The sequence below is a fragment of the Cyprinus carpio genome, chromosome B15 (genome assembly GCF_018340385.1).
Source record: "Cyprinus carpio isolate SPL01 chromosome B15, ASM1834038v1, whole genome shotgun sequence".
Classification (NCBI taxonomy): domain Eukaryota; kingdom Metazoa; phylum Chordata; class Actinopteri; order Cypriniformes; family Cyprinidae; genus Cyprinus; species Cyprinus carpio.
In genome coordinates, this window is record NC_056611.1 from 17161369 (window position 1) to 17183473 (window position 22105).

At 39.0% G+C, this 22105-nt stretch overlaps 1 protein-coding gene across 9 annotated transcripts in view; it reads left to right on the forward strand.

The window, feature by feature from the left end:
• Positions 1-21715, forward strand: part of LOC109103565 (unconventional myosin-XVIIIa-like) — a 102217-nt gene extending 80502 nt beyond the window's left edge. For 7 of the 9 annotated variants that reach the window (XM_042739531.1, XM_042739532.1, XM_042739534.1 and 4 more), the window contains 14 exons: positions 125-325; positions 818-928; positions 3071-3175; positions 3317-3463; positions 3544-3657; positions 5796-5912; positions 8302-8385; positions 9798-9935; positions 10858-11043; positions 13464-13603; positions 14277-14321; positions 17924-18046; positions 18938-20405; positions 21667-21715. In XM_042739531.1, coding sequence (XP_042595465.1) covers positions 125-325; positions 818-928; positions 3071-3175; positions 3317-3463; positions 3544-3657; positions 5796-5912; positions 8302-8385; positions 9798-9935; positions 10858-11043; positions 13464-13603; positions 14277-14321; positions 17924-18046; positions 18938-20393 — 2967 coding nt within the window. In that variant the 3' untranslated portion in view covers positions 20394-20405; positions 21667-21715. The remainder of the gene's footprint in view (positions 1-124; positions 326-817; positions 929-3070; positions 3176-3316; positions 3464-3543; positions 3658-5795; positions 5913-8301; positions 8386-9797; positions 9936-10857; positions 11044-13463; positions 13604-14276; positions 14322-17923; positions 18047-18937; positions 20406-21666) is intronic. The other 2 variants (XM_042739535.1, XM_042739529.1) reach the window with 1 other exon arrangement.
• Positions 21716-22105: the final 390 nt, after the last annotated feature.

Genomic DNA, 22105 nt, shown 5'->3' on the forward strand with positions numbered 1-22105 from the left:
CCTCTCTTATATCATCCTCCTTTGTTGTCTCGCACTCACAGATTTTCCTGGCTGTGACGTACACGTGTCTGTGTGTGCTCAGTCCAGACTGTTGTTCTAAATGAGTTTTTCTCTGCTCTCTCAGGATAAGGATCTGGAGATATGTGCTGTCAATCTGAAGCTCGAGCAAATGGAGGCAGAGCTTCAAGATCTGAACTCACAGGAGACAAAGGATGAAGCATCATTGGCCAAGGTTAAAAAGCAGCTTCGTGACCTTGAGGCAAAGGTCAAAGATCAAGAAGAAGAGCTTGATGAACAGGCCGGAACCATTCAGATGCTGGAGCAGGTAATCAAACTCACACGCTATCACATTTTTTCAATCTTGGTAAAAACTTGATTAATTTTCACTAACTTTTGCAACAATTTTGTTTCCAAACATTGTCTAAGTAAACCCACACACATCACACTCCAACCAGCTGTACACTTGTGACATCATGTCATGAGAATAAGGATATACATTGTATTGAGCTGCCTGATGTTTAATGTATTATTTCTTGGAATGATGCACATTCTCCATGCACACAATTTTCAACTGTTATGGGTAATATGCTAATTCATGTAAATTCAGCTTATGTGTCGGTATGAAGAAACTGTCAATACTCACAGTCTGCATACATTATAATAATAATTACAAAGCGTTTTATTGGCCTGTGCGACAGGGATATTTTGCATATGCATCTGTATGCAAATAGCGCCTGTTCCACTGGATTCCAATGCATGTATGCTTGCAGAAGGTGTGGATTTGTATTCACTGAGCTGTTGATGTTACGACCTGCAGGCCAAGCTCCGTCTGGAGATGGAGATGGAGAGACTGAGACAGACGCATTCGAAAGAGATTGAGAGCAAAGACGATGAGGTGGAGGAGATCAGACAGTCCTGCAGCAAGAAGGTATGAGACAGTCAATCAGCTGTTATACAACAATAACTGCTAATAATCATTGCAACCTTTTGTATGTTAGCTTCATTGTATGTATGAATGAAATTATATATGTATATCATTTATTTTTTTAAATTTCAGTCTTAATGTTATGCAAATGCTGAATTTTGTGGAGCTGTTTGTAAATAAAAGAAAATCAATAATAATAATAGTAGTAGTAGTCATATTATTATTATTATTAATTAATTAATTATGCTATTAATATTAATGTTAGGTAATATATGTATTAAATTTATTTTTTTTAAGTGAAATATTTTACTGTACTGTTAACTAATGCATTACTATATTATCAAAAAATTTTGTGTTGTTATTATTATTATTATTATTATTATTAGTGCTGTCAAATTGATTAATCGCATCCAAAATAAAAGTTAGGCCTAGTATTTAATACAAATACAATTATTTTATTGTAAACTTAAAAATAAAATGCTAATATTTCCTAATACTTTCTTTGTTTGTCTCTTTAAGAAGAATCGCTTTATGTATTCTCCAGTTGTAAGTCGCTTTGGATAAAAGAGTCTAAAAATAAATAAATTAAAAGCGTTTTTATCAAACTTAAAATCAGTAAGCTTTTATTTTGGTGGGTTGCCGGCAAGTAAGTATACACGCTTCCGGATTTAGCGATGCTGCTGATTAAAGAGCGTCAGTGAATGAATGTTACAGTTTTGTATTGTGCTTTGAAAACAGCATGTGATAGCCTAGATCAGTGGTTCCCAATCCTGGTCCTGGAGAACCCCCAACACTGCACATTTTAGATGTCTCCCTATTCAAACACACCCGATTCAACTCATCAGCTCATTAGTGAAGACTCCAAGACCTCAAATGTGTGTGTCAGATTAAGAGACACCAAAAACATGCAGTGTTGGGGGTTCTCCAGGACCAAGATTGGGAACCACTGATCTAGATTTATGCTTTCAGTTTTGAAAAGAAATCTTATATAGTACAGTTTGTCGTTCTAAAATTGTAATTGTGTATTAACAGCTGTTAACCATGTCAGTACACACATGCACTGTCAGAACTTATTTATTTAGCTCATTTTTTATTTTGGTCACGCATGCGGACCTGCAGCCCACTTATGTGCACCCCTGTTTGTATGTATAAAAAAATACACACACATGTATATATTTAAGAAATAAGAAACTGTATTTAATAATATATATATATATATATATATATATATATATATATATATATATATATATATATATATATATATATATATATGTATATGTGTGTGTGTGTGTTTTTATATATACACAGTACACGTACACATTATTATTTTGGATGCGATATATTGCATTTAATCGATTTGTCAGCACTTGTTATCATTATTATTATTTTCTTTTAATAACAAAAGTTTTGTCTTGAGGTCAAAGGTTGCCCTGAATTTATTCTGATCGCTGCAAAATAAGTCGATATCTCAGAAAACATCTTTTATGTCACAATCATGAGAAAATGATTACAAAAATGTATAATAGCAGAATTATAATAGCATTTAGAGCTCCTATACACGTCACCAGCTAACACCACTTAAACATGCTCAGAATACCTTATAGTTGATTTCAGAAGTTCAGGTGAGTTCAGTTTATAACATTTTAATTGCTGATGTTCAGTTCTTATGCAGAGCTCGTTTCAACTCCTGTACAACATAAATAAACAAGACATATTCGGCCTTGTGTTGAATAAGAATTTCCATTCAGCATATTTCAATGCAGCTTTTGTTGCAGATAGCGGCTTTCACATTTGTGGAGTGTCTTTGCCGCGGAGGTGCAGATACGCTGAACTCATTGAGTTTTGTTTTGATGTATAATTCATGGGGGCTGCTGTTTTATTTTCCTCACGTATGGTTCACCTTTCCCTCCTCTCCACTTAACCAATCAAGCCGCAAGTACAGTGCATCCCATAATTACCCTTCTTTCTCACAACCGAGTTCCATGATTGACACTTGAAGGTGCTCAGAAGCATCTAAAGACACATTTAGGGGATGTGTTTATATGTCTGGAATGATGGTATATAATTGGATTGACTCTTCAGGGCAAACCTACTTCACAAAGCCCTCTGTGATGTTCTGTTACTATGCTTGTGTGTGAGCAGCTCAAGCAAATGGAGGTGCAGCTGGAGGAGGAATATGAAGAGAAGCAGAAGGTCTTGCGGGAGAGGAGAGACCTGGAAACCAAGCTGATGAGTGCTCAAGACCAGGTACAGCACTCAACTTACTGTATACTGTACTATATCAACATTTGAAATATGGTTTCAAATATGATAACTAGCATGTTATGTTTCCGCATTTTCTTCAAATATACAGTTGCTTAAAGCGTATACTGTCTTTGGTGTTTTCAGGTGAGCCACAGAGATGTGGAAACAGAAAAGCGTCTGAGGAAAGACCTGAAGCGCACAAAGGCTTTGCTGGCTGATGCCCAGATCATGCTGGATCACCTGAAGAACAATGCTCCCAGCAAGAGAGAGATCGCTCAGCTCAAGAACCAGGTCTGTTCTGTAGTTAACACTTCATATATGACATCCAGTCATAAACATGCATTTTATTTATGTGTGTGTGATCTTCACAGCTCGAGGAATCAGAGTTCACGTGTGCTGCTGCAGTCAAAGCCCGAAAGTCAATGGAAGTGGAGATCGAGGACCTCCATGTCCAAATGGATGACATATCTAAATCCAAGCAGGCGGTAAGTCTGTCTGTGTTTGAAAAAGAACAAAACTGAGTCGTTTTGCTTCTTTTACACACATGCAGCCAGGATGTCATTTCAATTATTTACAGCGGGGAAGTGATTTCCTCCCATAATGGCACGTTCCGATGTCGGCTCTAATTTGAACAGGATGTATCGGCGTGAAATGTATTACACTTTAATAATTCTGTCATTGATTCAGTATTATTTGAGCGTGGAGAAAATTGTGTAATTGTGTCCTCGCTGTAGCATATTATGAAGTGATATCAGGAGAGACGGATGCAGCCAAATTCTGCAGATGCTGTTCCCCTGACGCTGTCTCCATATCGTTTTGTTTTTTTTTGTCGCTGCCTGTCATATTTGCTCAGCTCTCTGGAGCAAGAGACACTCTGACAGAAGGGTGCAGTGAACATTTTAATTTTCTATAAAGCCTCATCCATGCTGAAGCATTGTTTTGGTGCAGTGTTTTTGTGGGTATTGCTAAACCAGTCTCTCAACTAAATATTGTCATATTGATTAGCAAGGCCGTGATAAATGGTGTGGTCATGATCACTGTGTGATTAGCTCCAGGTCTGTCTGTCATCCCTCCCCGGGAGCTCATGGATTTCCACTAGAAGATTTGAAGGTGGCACATAGGTTTGATACAATACATCTGCCAGACAGAGTTTAAAGGCGTGAAATGGAACAGTACAGACAATAGGGAATATCTTTTAGCAGTATCTTGTGTTAAAAGAGAAATATAATGGAAAACCAAATCCATGTATATCATTTATGAAGACTTAAAAAATCAGTTATTGAGAAGTCATCATAATATTTATGCCATAACCACAAGCACACTATCATATGGCCACAGAAATTTACACTACTGTTCAGAAGTTTGAAGGTTTGTGCAATTTTTAAAGAGGTCTCTTAATGCTCACCAAGACTCCATTTATTTTATAAAAAAAAAAAACTGTATTATTGTGAAATATTATTACAATTTATAACAGCTCATTTTTATTTGAATGTATTACCAAATGTAATTTTTTCTATTTTATATTTTTTAATGTTTTTTTTTTTTATCAAAAATGCAGTAAAACAGTAATACTGTAAAATATTATTACAATTTAAATCAATGTTGAAAACAGTTGTGCGGCCTAATATATTTGTGGTAACCATGATCATTTTTTTTCCAGGATTCTGTAGTTCAAAACAGCGTTTATTTGAAATAAAAATCTTTTGTAATATTATAAATCATATTATAATGTATTTACTGTCACTTTAAATCAATTTAATGTGTGCTTGCTGCATAAAATGATTAATTAAAAAAATCTTACTGATCCCAAACTTTTGAATGGTTGTGCACATACAGCTAAGGCAATTTTCACATTAAGTGAGATTAACCAAGTCATTCACTTTTAGGCCTCTTAAAGGTGTACTAACAGTAGGAATCTGTTTTTGATCAGAGAGGGTAAAAGTTGTGATATTTTTAGTGCATATCAGGGAAACAAGTAAAATTATTTTAAAAAGTGCAGAATATAACCCGTCATTTTAATTCATTCGTCTTGATTTGTAATTTCTTGCTTTTATGCTTTCTAATTCATAAGTAATGTGTGACATCTACATTTTTTGCTTTTACTAATACATTTGAAAGTTACTCCTCTGAGATTAGCTGCCTGTTTTATTCAGGTAATTATTATTGAATGGAATTAGACCTCTGATACTGTTTGACAGAGCAGGCAGTGAAGTGTTCATCTCTAATTGGGAGACGGTGCTGTGTTCTCAGGGATTTATACAATGCAAGCAGCTCCTGTTTAGTGACGGGGTGACAAGAAAATGATCTCTTTAAGGAATTAAAGGAGCTGGGCTTTCAGTTGCTGAAGTCAGAGTGGTTAGATGCGTATGTTCCTGACACGCAGAGGGCAGAGGTTTGAGTCTGACTGCGTTGAGTTTGTGGCCTATTTGCTGCTGTCTTTATCAATAAAAAGAGCTAAAAACACATTCTGGCACCCAATCAGTTCCTGATGCATAAACGTAAGACCTGCCAAAACGTCAAGCATTTCTATCAGATTGATTGTTTTCCATTTCTCAGACATTTTTTATTTCAATTTGCAGTCATATTTGTGTTCGTCTTATGCTTTTGTTTGATTTCCATGTAGCTTGAGGAGCAGCTGAGTCGATTGCAGAGGGAGAAGAATGACTTGCAGTCTCGCATGGAGGAGGATCAAGAGGACATGAACGAACTCATGAAGAAACACAAAGCCGCTGTTGCCCAGGTAACTCTATCAGACACTATACAGAGTCTCTCTGTCATCATCGCACACATAGTACATGTACATGTATGTACATTTATTTGTTTTTTTTTGTGTCCTAAAACTAGAAATTATACATCAAATTAAATAACATTTAAAGGGGTCATATGATGCTTTTTTAAAGATCATTATTTTGTGTATTTGGAATAACAAAATATGTTGACATGCTTTAATGTTCAAAAAACACATACTTTTCCAAATACTGTACATAATTGTAGGTCCTCTATGCTCCGCCTCTCTCAAACGCGTCATTTTCTAAACAGTCCCTCCTTCTGACAAGCGCAGTCTGCTCTGATTGGCCAACTGACCCAGTGCATTGTAACATCCCTTTCCATAATCGTGAGCTTCAACTTTCAAAATAAATATGAAGACAGTTAATAATGTCCTTAGTTTTACCATCAGTTCAAGCCTGAAAGGTGAACAGAGTCACGTGACAGACACAGTGATGAAGCTCCTATGTGTTTGCAGTACACAAGCCATGGACAGTTTAGACAGCTGACTCCACTGTGTGACCCTGTCTCTCTGTCTCGCTCTCTCTCTCTCTCTCTCTAACACGCGCACGCACACACACATACGCACACAAAACTCTGCATTTGAACAGTCTACAGCAAATACTTAAACTAATAACAAAACATACTTACAGTAGCTGATTCAGAAGCACCAGATTGTCGTAGCAAAGTCAGAATTACCTCCTCTCCTAGGTTCACGAAACGGTCTTCAACCGTGCGTTTCTGTTCTGTTGTAAGTAATCTTAAAGATTCCTAAATGCATCTACTTTCGGAAGGCCAAAAAAAGTGCTTTTGCTTTCGCCTAGATATACACAGCATCTTCCCGACATGGCTGCTTCAACACTAACTGCAGTTACTGAGACCACGCCTTCTTTCTTTGCGTGAACATTTGGGCGGCATTATGCAAGTATTTCCACATAGTGACGTAGAGATGCGGGGGCGTGTTAGAACGAGCCATTTTAGGGGGGCAGGGCAGGGACTTAACTTTGATAAAGAATATCTCTTTGGATTTGAGACTTTAGTCTTTGCAACTTTACAGATCTTCTTCATGCACCAAGAGCTTGTAACACTCCAAAGAGAAAGGAAAAATTGAAATCGCATCATATGACCTCTTTAATTAAATATATTTTAATTATTTATATTTATTTTATATATAAAATATATAAATAATTATTTATATTATTTTTTATATAACAGATTTTATATATATATATATATATATAATATATATATATATATATATATATATATATATATATATATATATATATATATATATATATACACACACACATACTGAGGCATGTTTCACACTGCTCATGTTTCACGGAGCCATATTTCAAAGGTTACAGCATTCACAGCAAGCAGCAGTGTGAAACAGGCCTAAAAATCATTTTTATTCACAGTTGTGTTGTCCTTTTTGATTATATATTTTTTGACACTGTGCATATTGCGTGCTACATCATTTCACCATGTTTGACATTTTCCAGTATGATTCATTGCTGTTTCTCGGCAACATGCTTTCATCATGTTAATCAAATCAACAGCATCATTTAGCATGAACAGATAGACCACTTTGTATTACTCTCTTTGATTGGTCGCTCGTGCCAGTGTGAAGGTGTCACTGCAGGGATTGTCATGTATTTGAGCGCGTGGGTTGATTGTCATTAAGAGTGTTTTAAACACAGCATGCTGCTATGGCAGCAATGTAGAGAAGAGTGATGTGGCTTCACATACCCTAAGTAAACAGATCCTCTCCAGTGGAACAGCCCTATTCCCCTGGGTTTACTTCACCAGCTCTATGGTTCATTTATGGGAACACTGCACAGGTTTTGAAACACAGTCACAATCATACTTGAGGCATCCAGATAGTTGTGTAGTTAACGCTCTTTCCGCTTCATTTCACTCATGCTTCTGTTAACATAACATTTATTGCTGCCATTTTTCTCTGAGATGTCATTAACAGACCATAAGATTGCTTGTCTGTCAGTAGCTAAATGGTTTGCAGTGTGCTGTATAAGATATATCACCAAAATAACAGAAGATCGTAGTGCATATTGCCCACTTCTTTGGTATGTTCTCAACATGCTGTTTTTTTAATGGTATACTGGACTGTATGCATCAATAGAAAAAAGAAAATGTAGTCCATCTTTATAAAATATTCCCCACAACAAGAGATCTTCTATTTCAGTCATTTGTGTATTTCATACGCACATACAGAAAATGTGCACCATTAAAGATATTATTTTTAAAGCATGACAAATGACTTATAAAGGAACTGTAGGTTCAGGTTGTCCTGTGATGTGAAGAAGACTCTGACCCCTCTATGGTGTGTTCTTGTGCAGTCCTCACAGAACCTGGCCCAGATCAGTGACCTGCAGGCCCAGCTGGAGGAGGCCATGAAAGAGAAACAGGATGTCCAGGAGAAGGTGAATTCACTTAAGCATCCATACAGAAATGCATATTCACAAAGTCAACACTGTTACTTGCATTCTTAGAGTACATCCTACGTAGACTTAAGCGTAATTAAGCTACTGTATTGATTATTTCTGTCTAAGGTGAGCTAAGGTCATTCGACTCTTTAATGATATTACCGAACTCTGCCCCTTTCAACCATTGACTCTTCAATAATAGGATCAGACTCCACTTCCTCAGCATTTGAGTCTTTAATTATGTGATCACAGTCTGCCTCCTCAGCATTTTACTTTTTAATGTAGAATCAGACTCCACCCCCTCAGCATTTGAATCTTAAACTATATGACCAGACTCTGGCCCCTCAGCATTTGACTCTTAATGATATGATCAAACCCCACTTTCACAGCATTTGAAACTTTAATTATATGATCAGACTCCGCCTCCCCAGCATTTTACTTTTTAATGTAGAATTAGACTCTGCCCCCTTACCATTTGGTGTTTTAATATGAACAGACTCCACCCCCTCAGTATTTGAACCTTTAATTATATGAACAAACTCTGCTCCCTCAGCGTTTGACTCTTTAATGATATGAACTGACTCCACCTCCTCAGCATTTGAATCTTTAATGATATTAACCGACTCCACCCCCTCAACAGTTGACTTTAATTATGGAATCAGACTTCAGCATTTCAATCTTTAATTATAGGCTCAGACTCCGCCTCTCTCAGCAGGGGCATCGGAGAGGGGGTAATAGTGGAACTGAGTAACAGGGCCCCTTGGCAAGGGGGTGGCCCATAATGATATAATGATTATTATTATTAATATGATAGATGAGGTGTTGTGTACACCCCTGTCTCTCAGTAATTAACTCTTTAATTATAGAATCAGTCTTCTCTCTCAGCATTTGACACTGCACTCTCAGCATCAGATTCTGTACTCTCTATACTCTCTTTTCCAATTTAATTTCCCATACAGTAGGGAACAGTTTGTTTCCTCCTCACATATCTCAAAGTTGTATAATTTGCTCAACAACTCTATCTGGCCAACTGTGTATTCAGAAAAATTATTATTCTTAGCACAGAATATTTTCACTCTTTGAAACGACTGTGGCTATATGGAGACATGGCACAGTGATGGGGCTTGGATAATGCATTTGAGACCTGTGTAACTGAGCAAGTATCAGAACCTCAATTCTGGTCTGAACTGTGTTAGACTTATCACTCGATGTAGAGCGGCAGAGCTGGTTTAAAGGCTGATAAACCAGGTATGCCTCGTTAAAGACACCCCGTGGTGATGAGGGCTTTGTCTCTTTGAGTCATTGCTCAGCAGGTAATAGTTATATCCAGTATTTCCATGAAATGCAGTTTGCTGTCCTTTCTCAGTGTATTTGTGTGAATTCTCACTCTGTATGTGTGTGTTTGGCAGCTCACAGCCCTGCAGAGTCAGCTAGAGTTCCAAGAGCAGTCCATGGTGGACAAGTCTCTGGTCAGCCGGCAGGAGGCCAAGATCCGTGAGCTGGAGACCAAGCTGGAGTTCGAGAAGACACAGGTCAAACGTTTGGAGGTGAGTTGGCAGGATGCATGTTTATGTGGGCTGCTGGAAGTGTCAAAAGGTCAGCGCGCAGGCATTGAAGTGTCAGATAAGGGTGAAATTAATCTACACATCCACCAGGCTTTCCCCATTGGTCCACGCTTTATAGACCTTTAACCTTTGTACTAAAAGTGTTTTACAATTCCCCACCAAAAAAAGTCACTATGAATTAAATGTGGATTATTTCCGACCCACTCTGTGTTTTTCAAATCAACAGTGTCAGTCCCACTTTTAAAGTGGGAACGTACATTTAATTTCATGTGTGATATTTTATGTTGCGGAGGCAGTGGGTCATCAGTTTTTGCATTGTACACAACTAGTGTAATTAATGTGTTTCCTCTAATGCACATTATTTCAGCGTTTTGTTTTGTTTGATTTGATGGGTTTTTTGCTCCTTAAGTGGCATTTTCCAACAGCCAGTCCTCTTCATCGTTCATCTCTGTTGGGTGCACCCGCTCACCTGCAGAATTACAATTGGCACTCTGCACAAATTACAAACGTCTACTGCGCCCACAGCAAAATCTGTCAACAGAAGCGATTTAAAAGCGCTGTTATTACTGATTTGTTGGACTTATAGCTCAGTTCAGGCTTGGGCAATGTTATCTCTAGAGGCAGCTTGTTTAAACCATGCCCATCCGAAGCTGTAAAGAATGTCTGTGTAGATATTTCTGTTTCGATGCCAGCGCAGCCCACCTTTGGTGTGAAAAATCACAGAAAAGTTGCTGTGGAAGTTATTTGGAGTTTCACACCATATGGATAGCTTGACAATCTTGCATATTTCAGTGCTAGACTTGCAGGATTCTGTAAACAACCACCGTGGGTCCAGAAACACTTAAGCGATGGTGCATGTCATTGCTCCAAATATGTGTTAAATAAATGATTGCGTCTTCTGTAGAGTCTTGTAGCGAGGCTGAAAGAGAATCTCGAGAAGTTGACTGAGGAACGAGACCAACGCAGTGCCAGCGAGAACCGGGAGAAAGAGCAGAACAAGCGTCTCCTGAGGCAGATCCGAGATGTCAAGGAGGAGATGGCTGAGCTGGCCAAGAAGGAAGCGGAAGCCAGCCGCAAGAAACACGAGCTGGTGAGAAGCCTGATCTCATTCTGAAGTGTCTTGAAGGGATAGTGCACCCAAAAAACTAAGTTCTGTGATCGTTTACTCAACCCCATGTCATTCCAAACCAGTTTGACTTCTTTCCTATGCAGAACATAAAATAAGATATTTTAAAGAATGTTAGGAACATTAAAGCCTGTTGACTTTTTCTCAGAATATCTTCTATTTTATTCCAGGTTTGGAATTACATAAGGGGAATAAATGATGGTAATTTAAATTTTTGAGTGAACTATCCCTTTAAGCATGTGATGAAAGCAGAAATGTTACATACAGCCTATATGGACCCTCTAGATAACAGGTTTGATTAAACCTCTTAATTCCAGACAGATCATAAAATTATAGCATACAGTGACATTCTAAAAAAATGGTGTGCAACAGTTTGAAGAGGGCTCTTTTCTCTTCCAGCATGATATGAGGTCCATAAAGAAGTAATTTACTAAGTCTGGTGGTGAGAAAGAAATTGATTGGCCATCATAAAGATCAGACCTGAACCCCTTTGGGATGAATAGGAAAACCAAGTCCACTGACAATAATGCCTGACCTCATGGATCAGGGTCAAAATGAACTCTTTTTGCCCACGACCACCATGGTTGATGAATGCAGAATTTTACTTTGCCAATTCAGATATAGAAAATAATGGAACTAATGCATGAATTAATACGTTTTAATAGATGTGTTCTGTTTTTTCACAACTGAATTTATTATGTGAACTGAATATTTAAAGAAACAAACAAACAAACAATTAAATAAATAAATCATGATTTACTAAGGATGCACTGATATTAAAATTCTGGCCAATAAAGTCTAGCTACTAATTGTTTTGGCCAGTAATCAATTCTATTACATTTTATCTAAAAAAAACAAACAAAAAAACAATAGAAACATTGTTTCACTATACTTATACTACAGACTGATTTAGGCATCATAAAAATTTAATGTACAGCTGTTATTTTAGTATTATTTATATACTTGTATAGTATTTATAAATATTTTGAATGATCTTTTATTTATATATTTTTATTTTAGTTCATTTTTATTAGTTTAGTTTGTTTTTTAATATTTCTATTCAGCTTTAATTTATTTGTATTTTTGTGTTCGTATTAGTAATTGTAATTCTTAAAGGGGTCATATGATGTGATTTCAAATTTTCCTTTCTCTTTGGAGTGTTACAAGCTCTTGGTGAATAAAGAAGATCTGAAGTCTTAAATCCAAATAGACTAAAGTCTTAAATCTAAAGAGATATTCTTTATAAAAGTTAAGACTCATCCACGCCCCCCTGAAACGGCTTGTTCTAACACGCCCCCACATCTCTACGTCAGTATGTGGGAAGATTTGCATAACGCCTCCCAGATGTTCACGCAAAGAAAGAAGGTGTACTTTTTATTCTCGTTGTAGTATTGTTGTTGCCGCCGCCGCCGTGTCGTATAGACCCTGTGTGTTTCACTGTGAAAGCGAAACTACTTTGATTGGCCTTCCAAAAGAGGTCGATATCCATTTCGTCATGCCTGAAGCTTATCCATGCTGGTTGCTGAGGAAATACATACATTTTGCACTGTGGATTGCCGAATCGGCTTTCACCGTGGACGAAGCGGACACCTCTGCTCACTCAAGCCGGCCATGGCTCACTCTAGGCCTCCGGCCTTTGCTCCCTCAAGATGTGTGACGCTGTTTCGTTTAGAAAGCGAAACTACTTTGTTTTTGCCTTCCAAAAGAATTCATGACTAGAAATCATGTTCATATCATGTTTAGAATGGGTTTTATGTTTATGTCTCGTCGCTTCTGCCGGACAAGGCATCACAAGATGTTAAGAGGCGTAACATTTCCATCTCAAGCTTGAGGTATTCGGCCAATCATAACGCGCTGGATAGCTGGCCAATCACAGCACACCTCACTTTTCAGAGAGATGAGCCTTGTAAAAATCGAGTCGTTACAGAAGGTGGGGCATAGAGGAGAAACAATAATGTACAGTATGTGGAAAATTAAACGCATTTCATTACACCAAATACACAAAATAATGTTCTTTTTAGCAGCATCATATGACCCCTTTAAACTTATTTTTATTTTTTAATTTTTTTGCTTGCCATGTAACTTTAAAAATTTTTGAGTTTAAGATTATGGTGACTAAGTATCAAATATTTTTATGTAATATTTATATTTCAGATTTTTGATATTTTAGTTAACAGTAACAACACTGATGTACCATGAGAAAAATGGATAATCACTCTAAGATTCATAAAATATTACATTTAACAATGTTCTTAAATTATTACTGTTTTTTAGTAATACATTTATGTGAATGTTAGATGACCATAGCAAAAGTAATCTAAATGTTAAAATAGGCAGAAACGAGTGCCTCTTAGTCAGACTGAAATCTAACCCTGTATCTTCAGGAAATGGATATTGAGAGTTTGGAAGCGGCCAACCAGAGTCTCCAGGCGGATCTCAAGCTGGCCTTCAAGAGGATCGGGGACCTCCAGGCTGCTATTGAGGATGAGATGGAGAGTGATGACAATGAGGATCTTATCAACAGGTAACACTTGCTGCTTTGAAGACTCTTTATTTAATACATACCTCAGGAGAGCTTCTCCATGTGTATAAGTGGGTAAAAAAGAGATAGAAAAGAGAGAAGACTCTGTCTGGATGAATGCACTGTTCACTGAGCTTTTGGAGATGGCAATCAGCGAGCCAGTCTCAGTCTCAGTCATCTCTTATTCACACTCTCTTAAATATTTATGCCTCGAAAACTGCTGCACATAATTTGGAGCTCCTTTTTTTATGTACTTGGCCTCATCAGTCAGAGGAAGTCATCTCCATTCAGCCTCATTCTGCGCCGCTCCGCTTCTCTCAGTGACCTGCACCTTACAGCGCAGAGCTGAGTTTATTTGCTCGTTTATGTGCGTAGAAGAATTCTAGTCACCCAAATAACAGGAAATAGCAGCACAGTTGCACGTCGTAAGGGTTATGCAGAGCACAAGTCAGCAAAAGGTCAGAATTCTGGGTAAACATCTTGAGCAATATGTAGCACTAGAAACCTTTACACCAGACATGATAAATATTCAATCACAAGCTGTGTTTTTAAGACCATGACTTATTTTAAAAAAAAATCTTACATCCATTGTTCTTTACTTATCCATTTGAAACTCACTTTTTTCTGCTTCTTGTTTTTTTTTTATGTTTGTGTCTCGTTTCCCTCCCACCTCTAGTTTACAAGACATGGTGACTAAGTATCATAAACGAAAGAACAAGATGTGAGGAGTTAAAGTTTGAACTTACGCTAACATATTTGAATTCTCCTTTGCCCTCACAGGAAGATGATGCAGTATACAGTACATGCAGTCATTTTCGAGAAATGAAATACAGAATAGTGAATATTCTGTATAGTAAATCTCGATTTCGACTCAAGAAAAGGCTAGAAGCATTATGTTGATACTGCATCACACTTCCGGGCATGACGACTAACATCACAAACATGGTTTTCTCCTTTTTTATGCACAATGCCTCATACATAATGTATGCGTACTACAAACTGCATGCTTTTTCTAAGCCAAGCATGGTCCCTACTCAGTTACCCTCCCAAGAGGCGATTCCCTTTCCCTGAACCCCCCTGCTTTGTAATGTTGAACTTTTGGATACCTGGTGCTTCACCATTGGGAATGGCGTCCATTGACGGGTAAGAACAATTTTGAGTGCAGGCCAGGTGTAGTTACATGTCTGCAGGCTCCAGACCGTGGTCTATCCCCTGGCTGTCTAACTCAAGAGCCAGTAGGGTCCACATGCAGACTTGTTGGACGCTGCAGGGCTTTGTACAAACATCTGCGAGGGTTTTCTCTGCCCTCCCTCCTTCTTGGCCTTCTTTTACCTCTCTTTCTCTCTCTCGCTCCTTTGAATAATTCACACTTCTGTTCTTGGGACTTAGCAGCCTCTTAAGGCAGGAAAGGAAGGCGTGTTCCTCATCAATCTTTCAACCATGAGGGCTAAATAATGAATAACCCTCAAATGTCCTACAAAATGCCCCCCAACTCATCTGGCAACGGCCTACAACAAAGTACCAGCCCTTGGCGTCGAGCCATTTCATTCCCCTGTCAATAGTCCTTGGTCCGCACTGTATGCCTCTTAGAGCGTTTTCCAGTTTTAAAAACCCTTAAGCTCAAAGCACCACTTATTACATCATGTGAGAAAGTATTAAAAGCTAATGGCCAGTCTGTGCATTACTGATCAGGTTTAGATGGATGTGCCATTGCAGAAGTTCATGTTTGAGTTCATGCAGGGATGTTGACCCTTCTGGCCTGATCATTTAATTGGGGAGTTCTTGTTGCATTATTGTAAATTAGACTGGCTTCAAGAGGTTTGTTACCTAAATACAAACCTTAGTGGAGAACCATAGTAGAGAACTGATTATTCTATTTTATTTTTTATTTCAGCTATATTTCAATTAACAAAAATGTTTTTCATAGTTTTAGTTAACGATAATTCTGGTTTAGATACATGTAAAGAGGCATTTGGTATGAAGGGAGTTGTTATTCACATTGTTACTAAATATTAAAGTAGAGCTTTCAATCAATTTATTAATTGAATCATTAAGTGGTTAATTAAATTAAGTGCAATTAGATGCAAACATGCTGTCTATTAATCAAACATAACTGTCATGAATTCAAAAGACTTAGAATATCGTACCCAAGTTATATTTTTTTTTTATATTTTTTTTTTTTTTTTATTTTTCTTTTTTTGTTTTTTTGTTGTTTTTTTGTCGTTTTGCAGCTTAACAGTCCTTGTTGTTTTGATTGTTTTTATTTGTTTTATTTTCACAGAAGATGTTGGTTTGGAATGACATGAGGGTAAATCATAACCATAGCTTTAATTTTTTAGGAACTATTAATTTTTTCCTCAGTTATTTCATGTTTAGACAGATGTTAGACATGTTTTGAGTTCATATACAATTAAAGGAATAGTCAGAGACAAAGCCAGGAAACTGCTGCACAATATAAAAGTCCAAATTCTCCCTGTTTAAGGGTCAATGCTGGAGAGCGAGCAGGGATAGAGAAAGAAAACAGAGTAGAGAGATGGACTAGAGAGGAAAATAGAGGGGTTGAGAGAGTTCTGTAGGTGCTAATGATAAATGTAATAGCCTGTAACAGAGATGTACAACCAATGGAGGCACGTTGTCACAGACAATTAATGTCTCTCCTCTCTCACTGTGTTGTTTGTTTGTTCCCCTGGGCTTAGGTGCAGCTTAACTAATGGTATATGGTCAAGGACATAAATTGTGTGTGACATTTTGCATTAGCGCTTCATTACATTACCCTGCTGTCCCACTGTTTAGCGATGGGCCGGCTAGCAGAGCTCAAGGCTTATTCACACAACATCCTCACCTCGGTTTACTTCCAGGGCACTAGGGCTTACGCAAGAGCCAAAAGGGCTCTTGAAGAAATACATACTTTGGCACTCGTAAGTTGCCTGCATGTATCGACGGAGCGCTACTCATTTGACAACAAATTCTTTTGTCCTAAGTGTTTTCTCATGAGTGTATCAAAACTTCTAATTTAGACCCTCTCTAGCACCCTGACTGTGAGTGTACAGTTAGTGTTTAGCGACATCTGCACTGTCTTGTGGGTCCATGCATATATAATATTCTCATATGCATAATACCACAAACGGAGAGCTAAGCAGACTGGAACTCTAATGTCAGAGAAAACAGCTGCTTCTTCAGAGTTAACCTTCTCTCTACGCCTGGGATAATGAGCTACTGTATGTAGTATAATTTCATTGGGAGATATTTGACTCCTATGGTGCTGGAGGACAATATCAATGATTATTAAAATTTAAATTGAAACAAAATTGTGAGAAAGGGCCCAGTTCATACGAAATCTTCTTTAAAGGTCTCCTGTCTGTGCATATATGGAGACTTTTTAGCACTCTAGGTTCTTGAAGGGTGATTCATAGTTATTCAGTACGGTGTGCTGTGCGATAAGTGAAGGATAAGACTAATCTAAAGAGGCAGGGAAGCATTGACTTGCAAATCCAGCCAAATATAAATCCAATGGTTTTATCTGGTCCAGAGAAATGAGCAAACAGGACTGGGATTCACAGCGCTGCTTTCCGTGTGAGGTGCTAATGCATCTGCTCCCAGGGACATTCGGCCTGTGTTTACTCGTTCTTATTGACAGCGCAACACTTCCCCACAAAACCCATTCGTATACAGAGATCCATGGTATTGGTAGCATAGTGAGTCAAGTTAATTGCAGACCCAAAATGGCCCGTTCCTTCATACTGTCCTTTAACATGGTATTTCAAGGCTAAATTAGCCTGAAGGCCTTCTTTTTATAAAGGAGGATTTTTCACAAGCTTTGTACAACCTATTATCCATAATTCAGTTTTTATTCAACTATACATCACAGTATTTTTATTTAGTTGTTTTAATGGCTAGTTAGTCACCTACTGCTTACATAGGTACACCTAAAATCAGGAGCATGTTAATGATCCCTTAAAAGGCTGCTTCCGCAGGCAGCCAGCTAGATTTTGGAACAGAGCTATAGTCTGGTAAGATACAGTCTGAATGTTTTTTCTCTTTTCAGTGCTCTCCTTTCTTCTGGTTTGGCTTTGAGTTGTACTTACCTCACCCTTTTGGATGCTTCACACATTAAACAAAGCCAGCTAGCTGCAGGATATTGTTGTTGGACTATGAGTCTGACTTACTAACACATAGGCCTTTTCCAGGTTTCTAGAGTTCGGGCGCATGTTTCTGTACTGTTGTGCCTCCATCGCAAATCCCTGTGTTCCTCCTACTAACAGTATTTATGTACAGATTCTGCTTGTTCATTTTTTTGACGTTCCCTCTCTTCCTGCTGCACAGCGAGGGCGCCTCTGATACCGACTCTGAGGTGGAGGACCGCGTTGACGGGGTGAAGTCATGGCTGTCCAAAAACAAGGGCTCTGCCAAGAACCTGTCAGATGATGGTAGTCTGAAGAGCTCAAGGTCAGTCCTGCAACCTCATTTCCCCCGTTACCCCACAGAATGGTTTAACCCAAACCCAATGCAGCAAGCTAGAAAAAGGTGTCTGGAAAAGCTAATTAGCTAACGCTAAGGGATTTTTCTGTTGGTATTGTCTAGCTTATTCTCCCCATTGTCAGCAGTTTGATAACAGAGGTTTATATAAAAGGGAACAGCTTCACAGCCGGATTAATGGATATGCCCAGTGGCCAGTTGGCAAGCCTACCTGTGCCTTTCTGCTGAAGATGAATAGGTCTTCCCACTGGCAGACACTTTCGATTTTTTTCCTGTTTTTTCTTTTTACCAGAAGATTTAAGTTTGGCTTTTGAAGTTCTTGCACCTTTTTAAAACCTTGAGAACTTTTGTTGCATAATTTCAATCATTTTGATCATTTCAATCATTTCTGTAAGGTGCAGTTTTATGGGAAATTGGCTTCAGATTACAGTTTGTAAATTTTTTATTAACATTTTCTAGCATAAATCATTCTGTAAAGGGAATTATAGTCTTTGTCAGTGTTACGTTTTATTGCAATTACCTGAAAAATGTCAACCAAAAAGGATCTATTTTTCCACATTGTTATGTAGATATCTGAGCTTATGGATTAACTATTGATTTTGAATCACAGAAGCTTAAGAGTCTTCCTTAAGTGCCTTGTATTCCCTGCTGTCACATCAAACTTTCATCTACTGTATATTCTACCCTGTCTGCTTGGATAAACCTGTACTGTTATTTCTCTCTTTGGGTGTCAGTCATCTTTCAGTTTTTATTCATGTATTTTCTCATTCTCATTCTCATATTTCCATCTCTATCCTCTCCTCCCTCCATCTGTTTGTCTTTCTACTCTGTGCACACCCTGTCTGCCCCTCCTTCATCTAGATTTGCTGTAAATGTTGACGGAAAGGAGGGAAAAGAGTGGGAAGAGGGTAAAGAATGGAAAGACAGTGGCAAAGGTAAAGAGTTAGAACCCAGCAGGCCTGTGTCTGTCATGAGTTCCCTCAGCTACAGGAAACGTTCCAACATGAAGGACTCCATAGGAGGTAAGGGAGACCAAAGTTCGCTCCTCAACACCCTCAAAGAACAATCTGATTCCCAGGACCTCTCCTCCTTCCGCAAGAACAAGGCCAAGCAGGAAGCTGAGGATAACTCCTATTCTCTCAACTCCTGGAGGAAGGAAGGAGATGATCTTGATGATCGTTGTTCTGTCATCTCTCAGGCCTACTCGGAAGCAGCCAGTCGGGCAAGGAAGGGCATGGACAGCCGCTGGTCTGAGTTTGATAAAGAGTCCGTTGTGTCCTCTGTAGCCCCGAGCCGGGTTTCCACCTGCCGTACTGCGATGGACCTAGATGACGATGCTATTTCCAGCGTGAGTCGCATGAGTTCAGTGAGCCGGCCTCGTCTTGACGATCGCCAGAGTGAATACGGTTCACCCATCAGCCCCAGCCTGAGTCGGCGCAGCCCAGGAAGCGTGAGCCGTGCCGACTCCCGCATGTCGCTGTCTCGTAGCTGTCGCCTCAGTGAATTTGACATGGACGATGATGCCCGCAGCATAGCATTCAGCGAGGCTCGCTCCAGTGCTTACAGCCCTCACTCCACCTCCGGCCGAAGCTTCTCCATGCCTCCGCAAGCCCGGACCACTGACTCCAGCCCACCTGACGTCTCAGACGTCAAGCCGGTCAGTCACCGCAACTACCTGGACCCCGACCTGGAGGCCGCAATTAATGAAGTGTTAAGCTTCAAACCTATCAAGTTCAAGCGCACCAGCTTGGAAGAGTCTGAAGCGGAGAAAGATAAGCAAGGTGAAGAGGAGGATTACCGGAAGAGCGTCAGCAGCTCCAGGATCGGCAGAGACAGTGGCCGCTCTTCCAGTTTGCGCCGCTCTGCTTCAGCCGTGGACTTCATGCGTTCCAGCAGTAGCCTCAGCACCCGCAGCAGCCGAAGCAAGAAGGGCAAGAGCAAAAAGAAGAAGAAGAAAAGAAGCCACAGCTCGGAATCAGACAGCTCTGATGATGACCGCAAGAAGAAGAGCTCCAAGAAGAAGAGTAAGAAGTCCAAGAAGAAGTCCAAGAAAGAGTCTTCTTCTTCCTCCTCATCCTCGGAGTCTGAGTCTAGCACAGAGTCGGACTCTAGTTCAGGAGCATCCACTATTTCTTACAGAAGCTCCAGCAGTATCAAGAAAGCCCCTGGCAGGCAGGCCTCAGGCTCTGAGGAGGAGCTGGAGCCCGATGGCCCCTCTGAAGGAGCTCCCCCCGTGTCTAAGAAAGAGGAGAAGAAGAGGAAGAAGAAAGTAGACAATCTTATGATGAAGTACCTGTACCGGCCTGACAGTGATTAAAGATGGCAGAAGGTGATACCTCGTGTGGAGTGAAGGAATGCAACAAGCATGGTGTTAAACTAATACTCAAGTACCTCAGTACTGTCTGATATCATTCATTGTGTTATACCATAACTTTACTCTCTACTTTCAGTATGTCTTTACACGGTGTTGATTCACTTTGTTACTCACATTTTTGAGTGATTTTTTTTTTTGTAGTTCTTTATCAGTAGTTCTCAACCTTTTTGACTTGAAGGCCCTCCTATCTAAGCTGATATGTAGCTCTGTAGTTCTAAATAACAAAATGTATATTATTTAAAACATACTGGGGCCCCGTAGAAGTTTTCTGAAGCCTCCTTGTTGAGAACCACTGCTCTATATCATTCATTGAAATGTCTTTGTGATGTAGTATCTCAAAATATCAGTGTAACTAAAGTTAGTTTGAAATTCTTTCTTTGGTCTTGGACATAATTAAACAGAAAATCGATTAGGACTGCTTGCCAGCAATTAACCTGAAGTTTGTATTATGATGACAAAGAGAAGATAAGACTCAGTGACACGAAAAGTTATCATTGACTTTTGGAAGAGGGTGAGGTATTCATGCTTTCTCTACATCGGTCTGTTCGCTTTTGTATAATTAGAGGACACAGTTCATTTATATGTTAATTCACTGATAAGACTATGAGTAGACATCAAGAATATTACAAGTTGTTTAAAATGGACCATAGATTTTTTATAGCAAGGGATTTTTTAATAATACATCATTTTATTTGTATTCACCTCTGTACTGACTTGACAGTGTATAGTCAAACAGCAAGAGGCTCAACTGCGATGGCACCTAAATCAATACTAGTAATATATTGCTGCTATATCAGTTATCAGTAGATATTAGTTATTATACTGGATGTTTAAAGGGGTAGTTCACCCAAAAATGAAAATTCTGTCATTAATTACTCATTTATACTTTATCAGCCATAACACACAAAATCATTTACTTACCATTACAAATTTTGGTATTTTCTTGGTATTTTTTGCTGTTTGCTTGTACAACTTCACTAACAATTATCTGATAAGGTGATGTTTCAGAGCACTACACGCAGTGTGATTTGCATGTGATTTGTGTGGCTGCACCTCTAATGCGTCACCAAAGATGATACTGAATTATAGGGCCTGTTAAATATTGTTACCCCACATTCAGAATTTTGATAACCCAACATTCCTTCAGAGATGATCCTCTTTGGTCTCTCTTTCCACATGCTGATCCTAATCAAAGCTTCTCTATCTCCCCCTCCAGCCCACCCTCCAGTCGCAGACGCTTTGACAGATCTGACGAGGAAGAGGAAGAAGAAAAAGAGGAAGGGAGCACGGGCCGAAGCACCTACCGCTCCCGCTACAAACGCAGCAGCTACCTGAACGACAGCGATGGCGAGACCACCGCGTAACCGCCCCCCCCGCACACACATTCACATGTACTCACGTTCATAAAAAGGAGGACTTAATATCAGTGTCTTCCTTGAACCCGAATCCAGGATTTCAGCGAGAGAGGAGCATGATGGAACACACTCTGGCAAAGATATACCCCTCATTTCTTTCGACTTTAGATTATTAGTATTATTTCACATGTGCTTTGTGTTTAGAGCTTTAAAGGGTTTGTACAGCATCATGAATCACAGCACTGTTGACTCTTTCCTCTTTGTGTGCTTTTACTTCTGACGTTCTTCCTCCTTTCTAAA